The 11486-nt window shown below is 35.1% G+C and overlaps 1 protein-coding gene across 2 annotated transcripts in view; it reads right to left on the reverse strand.

Moving 5' to 3' along the window:
- Positions 1 to 3438: 3438 nt before the first annotated feature.
- LOC108632902 (proton-coupled amino acid transporter 1) overlaps positions 3439 to 11486 on the reverse strand; it is a 24165-nt gene continuing 16117 nt past the window's right edge. Inside the window, exons 3-11 of one of the 2 annotated variants that reach the window (XM_018037773.2) lie at positions 11234 to 11350; positions 7967 to 8117; positions 7529 to 7656; positions 7261 to 7345; positions 6606 to 6878; positions 5851 to 6029; positions 5022 to 5051; positions 4594 to 4766; positions 3439 to 3711 (exon numbers count right to left, since the gene is read on the reverse strand). In XM_018037773.2, coding sequence (XP_017893262.1) covers positions 3470 to 3711; positions 4594 to 4766; positions 5022 to 5051; positions 5851 to 6029; positions 6606 to 6878; positions 7261 to 7345; positions 7529 to 7656; positions 7967 to 8117; positions 11234 to 11350 — 1378 coding nt within the window. In that variant the 3' untranslated portion in view covers positions 3439 to 3469. The remainder of the gene's footprint in view (positions 3712 to 4593; positions 4767 to 5021; positions 5052 to 5850; positions 6030 to 6605; positions 6879 to 7260; positions 7346 to 7528; positions 7657 to 7966; positions 8118 to 11233; positions 11351 to 11486) is intronic. The other variant, XM_018037781.2, reaches the window with a different exon arrangement.

Below are 11486 nucleotides of genomic sequence, written 5' to 3' on the forward strand. Positions count from 1 at the left end.
AGTACATAAACTATTAGGATTGACTGTATAGTCAATACATCCTTAATGTTCTCTGTTCTAAAATGGTTTCCTTTATGTACATGTATACGATGAAATATGAACAGACGTCAGTGTGTCAGTAAGTTTGTTACTGTTATTCGTGTACAAAGAAAAATCTATTTCTAAAAACAGATAGGCATCATTGATATACTGTTTCAATTCGTTTTTCCGCATTGTCAATATGATTTCTACTTTATCCATTTTTATCACGTTCCGTTCTTACTCTAAATTTATGCACATATAAAAAGTTCGATATTAAAGTATAACAGGCTCGTCGGTCTATGACATAATGTACACAAATTCGAACGATACACAATTTCCTTCTTTTTACTTTAAAAGTGCCGACCATACTGCAATGGGCTAATAAATAATTCACACACTGAATCGCTTATAGATTGCTACTTAAACGAAACTCGCGTTTCGTACAATCAAGAATCGTATAAAAGCGATCTTAAAATACTATGTTAATTGTCGCACCAGTGTACCAATTTATACAAATACTAAAGATGTACGAGCACTCGCAAATAGAGGGGTCCCCGAAAACGTTTGGGATTCCCAAAAGTTTCGAGAACTTGATTACCGTTATAGGATCGAATAAAATCAATCGTGATGTGATATTTTCAATATTTTAAGTGTTCCCGAAAATCACATTATGAAATTTGTCAATTTATTCACATTTTTAATTTTTCGTTGCAAAGTTATATAAGTTAAAATAATGAGGTGAAAATAATATTCGAAATAAGTAATAATTAGCCTTTTTACATGAAGATTTGAAATAAAATAACGTAATTATTACCTCTCGAACATTTTGGTGAATCCCGAAAATTTCGAAAACCCGCCCAGATCCCGAGAAGAATTCTCGTTCCGATATTTCCGGATTCTCGCACACCTCTAATATGTAAATACTAACAAGACCAGATTGATGATCAACAGTGATAATGTTCGCAGTATTAGTATATGTATATTGAAACTTTTTGTCGATCAGACTGTACAAAAAGATATTTAAAAATATATAGTTATCATACTTTCGTCTAGAAAAACGCTGACCGCCGCATATCACATTGTTATGATACAACTACATATAATACAAAGAATTACAATCCGTTATCTGTAAAGAGATAGTCGGTCGAGCTTCCCACAAAGCTGCATCCTGTCAATAAAACCTGCCCGCTGTTGTCTTTTACATATCACACGTCATGATAATCAGATTCAGAATTAATATTTTTATAACAATCACTAAATATTCTTCTTTCGTTCGCCGCACTGTTTTGCTTCCAATTTTTATACGTGTAATTGCAGTAACACTCGTATTCCAATTTCTTTTACACTGGCAATTCATACATCTAATTGAGTAGACTCTATGTGTCTAACAAAGATATGTGCAGTTCCATTAATATTCGTACCTATTTCATATTTGAATATCTGTTTAAATGAGAAACGAAAAAACTCAATTTTCTTTCGGGCGTTAGAAGGCCTACAGTTACTTTCACTAAACTGCGATTAACTTAATCAACAATTAAATGTAGCTAATAAAAAATACGTTATTTCTAACTAAATGTATTTTTAAACGTTATGATATAATCTGAAACTTACTAACTTTTTAGATATATATCACGTGTTAAATTGTAACACATATATTACAATTGATCTCTACTTTAAGAACTACATGCAGTTAAGATGTTCCTGCTGGCAACGCTTAATCGTTGATTAAGTTTGTCGCAGCTTGGCCCTAAGTTTATTGTACAACATGTAAAACTGTTCTGACTATAAGTTAAAATAGTAACACATGATTGTGACGTGTGTATGTCTACATGTGTTGCAAATAAGTAATTATTACAATATTAAACGCAGATCCAAAATTTGAAAGAAACTAAGAATTTCATTTTGGAGTAAGTGGACCACCCGGTAGAATAGAAAAAATGTATTACATTATACTATGAAACATTTCGCTTCTTGCATTTCTAATAAGTTCGTTGCTGTACAGCTTGCAACTTTGCTACATGACATGTTTTGTTATTAATAAATATATTAAGTCGTTTCGTTCAATATTAAAAAAGTTATTCAGTTTCAGAAATGGGTATAAATATTATACGGGAGCCACTGTACATGAATCCTAAGTTTACGCGTTCAGGTTCACAAACGACTAACACTGATAATTAAAAGTATAGGCAATGATATAATACAAGCGATACGATACTATGCGATTCGATTGCGGTTATCAATTAAAATGTTTTCCCAAAATGTAGAATAAAAATGTTTACCTGAAGCGTCGGCACAATTCTGTAATCAGATGGCAACGCGTAGATATTTCTGATTTGAACGAAGAAAAGGAAGCAGTTTTTTAAAAAAGAAGAAGAAAAAGATTTTATTAATCACTATAGCCTGAATTACATCAGATGTGTATCACATTTAGCCATTCGACTACAGAATTATGATTATAACAGCATATCAGATGGATAGAACACTGGTAACCGCAATTTTATCAACAATTTACCCTGTTCGCAGAACCGAAGACATCGACATAAAAGGACAGATCACAGATGACGAAGAAAGGGTCTAGCCGGATAAGATGGTAAAATGTGCCCTTGAACGAAATTCAACTTGCAATGAGCCATTCGATAGAGTGTCCAAAAAAAACGTCCCATGCCAATTTTCAACCCTCTATCTCAATCTGGAGGGTAGTTATGGGAGTTAAACAATTTTAGCGTTTTTGACATATTTTTCCTACTAAATGTTTAGCAAAAAATCTGAAAAAATTCTCACATGTTCGCGGGACTGTACTCGATATTAGGGAATTTTTTCAGATTTTTTTCGTTGCGTAGTTGGATCGTGAAAAATAAAAAATGCCAAAAATGCATAAAAAAATGCTCATTTCATATAGAAGTTTTCGAGCGACATCATTTATATTTTTATGGTAGACGTGTCTCAACTCAACTATTATACCCTATTTTTTTCAGATTTTTCGGTGAGGTGCGCCGTAGTTAAAAAAATTAAAAACCGATTTTTTCGACGTTTTTCGCGCGATAAAATTCTTTATGATTCGAATTTTTACATTTCCTTCCCTCAGTAGTTGTATTCCTTTTTGTTAAGTACTTTTGTACACAACAACATTATGCATAAATTGAAAAAATAAAGTTAAATGGATTGGATGTGTGTTCTGTCTGTTATATTCTGTTGCAGCTACGACGTTGTCAAGTCGTCGGTTGGCCGAGCCGGACAAGTGACTGGCTGCTATCCTCTTTTGACTGGGGTTCGAATTCTCCATCAAGCCATTATTTTTTTTTAAACATTCCCGATTCTTAATGGTTTGACAATAATTGAGGCATACTCGGAAACATTTTGTATACACTTTTTAAATTTTTGTCATCAAGTAATAGTTACCCCACAATAAATAACTGATATCTGTACAAACGAACTAGGATTATCCTAATTACGTGCTGAACGCTTGGATGATCGACGTAATGCTCTCGTACGTCCCCGTAACGAAGCCCAGTAAACCGATCAGCACTATCAGAATGTCTTTTGATATTGTGAACATGCTCAGCGACGCGTTCTGCCAGCACACGACCATCTCGATGATCGGTGGGAATATCAAGGCGAGGGCAGTGCTACTAACCGCTCCAACCAACGATATGAACAGGCCCAGCTGCGGTATCGCCTCGGCCAGGATAACTACAACAAATTTAAAGCACTTAATTGGATTAAGAATTAAAAATCGTTAACTTTAACGAAACGAAAGATTCTTAAAAATAATAGATCTAAAAAAGTTGAATATGTTATTTTATTAACAGGTTTTATACTATACGTAATAAATAGAAAACATTTTATATACAATTTATGTAGGGTGTTCCAGAGAAAGTATTGGATCCGAAGAGAGGTACACCTGTAAGTGTTCTTGAATAACAATTTCCTTTAGCAACATGAAAAATGAAGCATGGTTTTTTAATTATTAACGAGATACACTCACCAATGGGAGCATGTGTAGGGCACGCGCTCCACCGAGCACCATTGGCCAGGAATCTCATAATTTATCTCTCGGCCGGAAAGTGGGGACGACGCGACAATGGTGAAGACTATAGGTACTTGATGGAGGTATGCTAGGCATGGTCAGCGAAGGCGCATGAGGACAATAGTAGTGGGGATCGAAATACGGGCGAAAAAGAGGGGAAGCGAGCCGTGCGGAATAAATTTTGAGATCCCTGCCATTGGCTCGTAAAGCTTGGCCGTAGCTCAGCGTGGACCTTACACGTGCTCTCGTTGATCAATGGCTTTTCATTAATAATTAAAAAACCATGCCTCACTTTGTCAAAAGAAATTGTTGTTGAGCAACACGTACAGAGTGTCCCCTTCTCGGCTCTAAAACTTATTCTGGAATACTTTGAATATAAATAATGTATAGTTGACCAAGAAGAATATGCAATGTCAATAGCAAAATGAATGATTGTAGGCATAAAATGTTTACTGAATTTCATGGATTTCACGTTTTAAATTAATACTACTAAAGTTCGATTGTGCATAAAAAGAACACGTTACGAATGAATGGGATGCGCTTACATGTCAGCAGACACATCGCGGAGCGGAAGATGGTCTCTGAGAGGACGGGCCATTTGAAAGGGCCGAAACCATTGACGATCTTGGGCCAAATGATCGCGATGGGTACGTAAAATTGCAGTGCATACGTGAGCAGTATACTCAACGAGATGGCGACTTTTATACACTGAGGCAATCTGTAACAGAAAGAAATGTAGTGAATATCCGATGACGGTGCTGTCAGGCGATTCGCTGTTATACGCGAAAGACATGTCCACCACCTAAAACTAGCGGCTAATGTTAAATACTATCTTGCAACATGCATATGTATAGGCAAAACCATGGTAAAAAAAATCTGAAATGACAATGATAATATAATTATTATTGCGTGTTAATGAAACGACATCAGAAAACTGTTTTTTAAGAAACAACACCCATGTGATCATAGAAACCTTGAATAGCTGACGTTGTTTCCATCCACCCTTCGTATGTAACAAAAAAGTACGGTACATAACAGTATTTTCTTAATAATGTGTGTGTGCTTTTATTTTTGTTTCGTCTCGCAACTTTTTCGCAATCGTTCTGTTCGATAGAATTTTGATGCTTTTTATGTATCACCTGGACGCATAATAATCGATTGTAAAATCGTCTCACCAATTCTTGCAAAGTAATTACCATCCTTGCAAGGTACTTGATTTTTTACAAAATTTCACATTTAATAATAAATTTATAGATTTAATTCCAAGAAGTGATTAAGGTAATTGTTGCTCTATTGCATTAATCAAAATAAAGCTTAAAAATAAACAGTTAAAAATAGAAGACTTTTTCTGTATTCAAAATCCACATCACATCCCCGTCATATTTTTCAAGTATTTATCATTATCATATATAATAAACAATTGCAATAGACGAAGAAAGATATTTTTCTCGATATTACTTCAGTGTTCAAGCGTAATTAAATTTGCGAATTCTGCCTGACAATATCACGAAAGCAAGATGATCAATCAATCCAGGGTTTTGCAACATATTTTTTGGTACTTATATTAATTTGTTATAACACCTGCCTAAAAAAGACTATTTTCGGCGCCTATAAAGTGGACCAACAATAGAGTTACATACATGTGTACATATAATATGTCATACACTTAAGTAAACAATTTTCAATACTTTTGATTTAGGCAACAACTACCTTAACATGAAGCACGTTCAAGAAAGATTCTTACGATTTTTAACATTTATTATTTATTAAATCTAATTTACGAGAGTAAATTTTATACTTACACCTCCGTCGACTCGAGATTCAACGTAACGGATCCCGCCACTGCGTCGCCGTACTTTAAATATGATATAAATCCCAATGCAACGAACATCCCACCAACGATTACCATCCCGACATTTAAGACTCCCAGTGGCTTATTGAAATTGCTCGGTTTCTTCATTTCATTTTTCAAAGGTAAAACCTGTAACCCAACAAAGAAGTCCCATTGAATACATTTCTAAAATAACAGGACAACAAAGTAAACTCTCCATCAGTTTTAACAATCACAGCTTAGTGTAATACTGTGTGAAATTATATAGAATATCGAAAGTTAAATATATATTTTGTTTGAAGTATTTTTTAAACTAATATCATAAATGTTTGATCCTGCATAAAAACCCGCAAATCGATATATCGTTGTCAGCTACTTGGACCGATCTATCTTTCTCTCTCTTTTCGGTTGCTGTCCAGTCCTACATTCGGTCTAGTACATAAAAGATAAGAATCGTGTCTCGTTTATTATTATTAGATCCGAGAGATTTGCATTTAACGCGACTTTATTATAAAATTTTCCGACGTATAGTCGCCAGTGTAAGAGAGTTATTTCACTCTTCTCTTCAAACGTCATAACGCTTTCTGACCTACGATCACCATTTCTCCGTGTCACAGAGATGTTACGTTACGCTCATGCAACGCTAGTAGAAGGCGCTAGTTTTAGGAGCCTGTCGCCAAATTTATAACGCGTTACATAAACGCCGAGAAGCATGCGTGAACTTACCAAAGTGATACCCTCGAAAGAGTATATCACGGTGCCAAAGAACAGCGGCAGCTCGTGCCAATCGGCTATGTACCGCCTCTCGTAGATCGGCGGCAGATCGTGGCACATTATATACATGGTGGCGACGTAGCCAGCGATGACCAAAAAGTTCGCCATCGACGAGATTGGTACCAGGTACTTCAGGTTTCTGATCCACGTGCTCAGCATTATAGGGATCAGGATCACAGCCATGTGTTGATGATAACTCATCTCGATCCCGTACACGTCCAACACCTATAATCGATCAATAATTAATCGACACGCACGTGGTTTACAGTAAAAAAATTCTTTCTAATATATTGCAAGACATTACAGATCATAATTAAATTCTGGTATATTATTCTTCAAATCGTAAAGAACACATCGGTACGGTTAAATATCTAAGTTACCGAACAAATTTTTAAAATACTGAAGCTCAAAAGATTGTACTTTAGCACTGAACTATATGAATATCACTGTATTAATTCTTTTTTTAATCATAATTTCATTTTATAAACTATAGCAATGTATGTTAAACTAAAACTTTGGAAATTTTTTGTATGTACATTCACTTGACTTCAAAATTTTAATAGGGCCACATTAATTAAAAAAGTAAATGAACAGTGAAAGGACTCACCTGCTTCATATTCTTCGCAATGAAAACGAAATAAACGCAGCAAAATCCGAGTTGCGTGATACATAAAAATACATTAACCAATTGTCTGCAACAAAGTGGTGGCTGTCATAAATCAGTGTAACGAGGTAACACGATCGGAACGATTGAAATTAATTTAATAAAGAGAAGCATAAGTAGCTTTGTTTAAAGAGAATTTGAAATGAAAGCAAACAGGCGATGGTGCCCTATTTCAGTTTGTTCTTGTTATACGTACGGTAAGTATACGTACCTCATAAACACGGAGTATTTTCGGAGTGAGAGAGGACCTGTGGCAAAGCACAATTCCACGGTACCAGCGAATCCGGTCGTAGCACTCGGATCATTAACGCGACGCGTCACCTCTTCGTTACACCTTACCTGCGAGCACCCAACAATATCTATACTTATTTATACATACATTAACAAATACAAATTTCCACACGTTCTCAATCCGTAATAAAAATATATTTAATTATTTAAAACAAAAATTGAAATCTAACAAATTTGTATAATGAATTAACAACAGTTTAACGTCATGTTAAATGCTTGAGAAATGCAATTTATGTCTGCGTAGTATACATAAAATTATTGTGTATTATCTAATTATCTACATAATCACTTAGTTAACAAACGCGAATCGATGAGATTGTTAATGTTTATTAAGGAGAAAGAGATTGATTTTACGTACAAGTATGTGCTGAGCATGAACACAAATAACCCCCAGGAATATCGTAAGCGGTGGAGCCAGCAGCAACCCAGCATGCTTGAAAGCATCCCCTAGCGCAAAGATACCCGAGCCGACGTTACCTTTGAACAGGTGCATCATTGTTTCTAAATACCTGCAATTAGTCATTTTACATAAATAATATTCTGCGTTACATAAAACAATACATTCGATATGCATGTTAAGCATATTCCAGTAATTAGACTGCGGATTTTTATGCAAAGTAAAACTTGTCAATTTAAGAATTGATACGAATGTCTATTGAAACATCACGCTATGCGTTTTATTCGTTGGCACTTTATACACTTCTGTCCACTATATATATATGTATTTTTTACGTTTTTTACATACTCAATTTTGCTATAAATACATAAAATCCACAGTCTACCAATAATATAAACAAAATGACTGCACAATTTTATATAATTTATTTTTTTTTCACTGAAAGAACAATTCAATTTGACATTAACAAAAATGAATTGTGTGTGTGTGTATATATAAATATTCCCAAGCATTCCCGTGTCCCGTCACGCGAGCTAATTTAAAATCACCGGCGAATGAACCGACCGACCGAGTTTGAAAACGGTCGAACTGTACCCGTGGCTATGTCGTGTGACTTGAAAAACCTCATTCAAACGCGCATTACAAATATCGCTAATTTTTCAAATAACGTTAACGAGCACAAACAGCAAATAAAATAAGCAAAGTAATTTCGTTTTGCATCATTCATAAAAAAGTAATCTTAAAATCTCAGTAAAAATAAAGACAGTGCAGTCTTTAACTGTTTTTACACAATCGTCAGTGCGGAAGTTTAACGAAGGACGTTTCGATGAAACACGTAAATGGTGCAATCGATTAAAATACTATTAATATGTCACGATTCCTTAAACGAAGAGTTAAATGTGGAAGTTACGTGGACCAATGAGGACTATGCCAACATATTTATTTCAAGATTCGACTCTCGCGATTTGTAAGCAGAATCTGATGTTACTTATTAATCTGGATCCAATCAAGAGAGTAGAATTTATAAAATGCTTGGGGAAACAAATTGATAGTCATTTAAAATGGAACTACTACATGTATATAACAAGCAAAATTACCTCCACAAGGGTCCTATTTGAAAAATTTGTTTTTTTTTTTATTTATTAGGAGTAGAAAAATAAAAAAACGGATCAAGTCTTAGAAAGCTAGCAAATATCATGAACCAAAATTATTTACTTTTGGGATAGACTGTGTAGCCAATACATCCTTAATCAGTGTAATGCATTATGGATATCCCGAATTCGGTTCGAAAACGGCTTTACTATCGCGCCTTTTAAGAGGATCAGCCAAAGAGGATTTAATTCAAAACTTTCTCAGCCACCCACGGTGATTACGCTTTCGCGTCATTGTCGTACTCATCGTTCACTTCCTTACACATAAACTGTCTCACGTCGTGATTTGCATTAATTCTGCGCGTTCCTGGCAAATTAAGGAAATTACCCTGGCACGTGATCAACGTGCACGAGTCGGTCGAAAGAGAAAACTAACGTGTCTACGCCAACAATAGCGCAGCAATTAAAAGAGTGGGCAATTTTGTTCAGCTTGTTGAGAGGAAACACTAATCAGAGGTCAAATGCATATTCAAGTTGCTGGGAATGATTTAATACGTGTGGCCACGTGGGAGTGAAAGAAAAAGGAATAACAGATTTTAATTCTGCAGAACTTAATCAGAATTTTTGTCAGTTTCTAAATTAACAACTCGAATGAATAATGATTGAATACTTCATTCTTCTTATTAAAACATTCAACTGAATCCATGTTAAATATGCTTGTAAGATCTTTTCTGAAGGCATTCAGTGTCAATAGCATTGACAATGCTATGCGAATATAAAGTAGTATTGACATAGGTATTGAAACAACCTAGCAACCACAATCAAAACCGCGGAACTGACTGACTCATTAAACATTCAGCGCATCTCTTTATCTCGATGGTGGCATACTAATGAGTAACGAATACTTTATCTATGGCATTCTCTTAAACATCCTTCAGTGAATGAAACACATGATTCAAAAACATTTGTGTGTAGTCATAATAACAAGATTGATAACTTAAATCCAATGTACATTTATGTGACACGCAATCTTCTGCATTTTAATTGTCCGCAACTACCCAGATAGACTTTCCTCGCCGTCATGAGTCGACAGCTGATTTTATAAGTAAACGGAATGTGCAAAAATTGTAAATGCTGTGTGTAACATAGAAAACTATGCAGAATATAAAGAGCTGGATGTGTATTTCATTCGTTTTAACGATAAAATAAATATTCATCTGAGACATTTATTGTTATTAAGGTTCACATAAATTGCTTGCAAGGTGACGATCCTTGAATCAGCAGTGATCTCCAAATACGACGTGCTACGTAAAGACGAGCATTCAAAAAGTGCAAAACATCTGCATTTTGTGATCCAGTGTTTAGTAGTCGCTTTGCTATAAATTGACTACATGGGTAATATATGTTTAGCGGAATTCTAAATTTAACTAAACGCTATGTTTTCCTTGTTTCGTCAAAACTCATTAATCCTTATTATTATCCTGTTGCTGTACGTATAAGAACTAGCCAGAACCGCGCGAAAATGTGTTCTTGGAAAACGATAACGTCTGGGAATGTCACGGGACTACTATTACAAATGATAAGCTGTTTCCTTCCTCTTTTTGCGTAGAATAATTTCATCAAACGTAACTTAGTAGGTACGTGAGAATTTTTTTAATGACTTATAGCGTTTGGAAGGAACAAACCCATCTATTGTTACTCAAATGACCACTAATTACGAGATTCTCTGAATACACGCTCCGTTATAGGATTGTAAGAATAAGCAAGGAAATACGATTTTCCAGTTAAAAATTAGGTCAAGTCGTAAGAAAAACGAGTGGAACGTAATTACGTGAAGCAAGTTACTTCTCGCGATTTCATGAACAGATAAAAATAATGTTCGTGTGCACGTAGATAGTCATAAGTGATTGCTGGCCAGCAGTGCGCAAACCAAAACCGCAAAAGCGGAACCTGCGTGTATCTTGCGGCCATGCAACACGTCTACACAAAAAAAAATGAATCACGCACACAAGTAAAGAAATTGTTTCGTTTTATAAGTTATGAAAATTGAGGCCATTGAACATTTTGTTTTTAACTGATCAGAAGTCCTTAAACGAGAGAACAAAAAAAATGAGGTCGTTAAGGTAAGTGAACTTACGAGGTTGGATGGTGAACGGAAATTCCATGCTCGTTGGTTCCTCCTGTCATCTCGGCGCCTTTTTCGACCGCCAAGATTGGGTCCTTCGACTGGAAGGCTCCATACGTGCTGCCATTCCTAAAAAAGACAAATATTATCTTAAACGCCACTTAAAGTATTCTTAGTCAGACAAAGAAAAAATACATGGAACTTCTTATTTCGAAAAATCTGAAATTCATACTATTACAAAAATTGTATTCTTTATAATCTGTCT

This window comes from Ceratina calcarata, unplaced genomic scaffold (genome assembly GCF_001652005.2).
Source record: "Ceratina calcarata isolate Rehan_Ccalc_2016 unplaced genomic scaffold, ASM165200v1 scaffold110.2, whole genome shotgun sequence".
Lineage (NCBI taxonomy): Eukaryota > Metazoa > Arthropoda > Insecta > Hymenoptera > Apidae > Ceratina > Ceratina calcarata.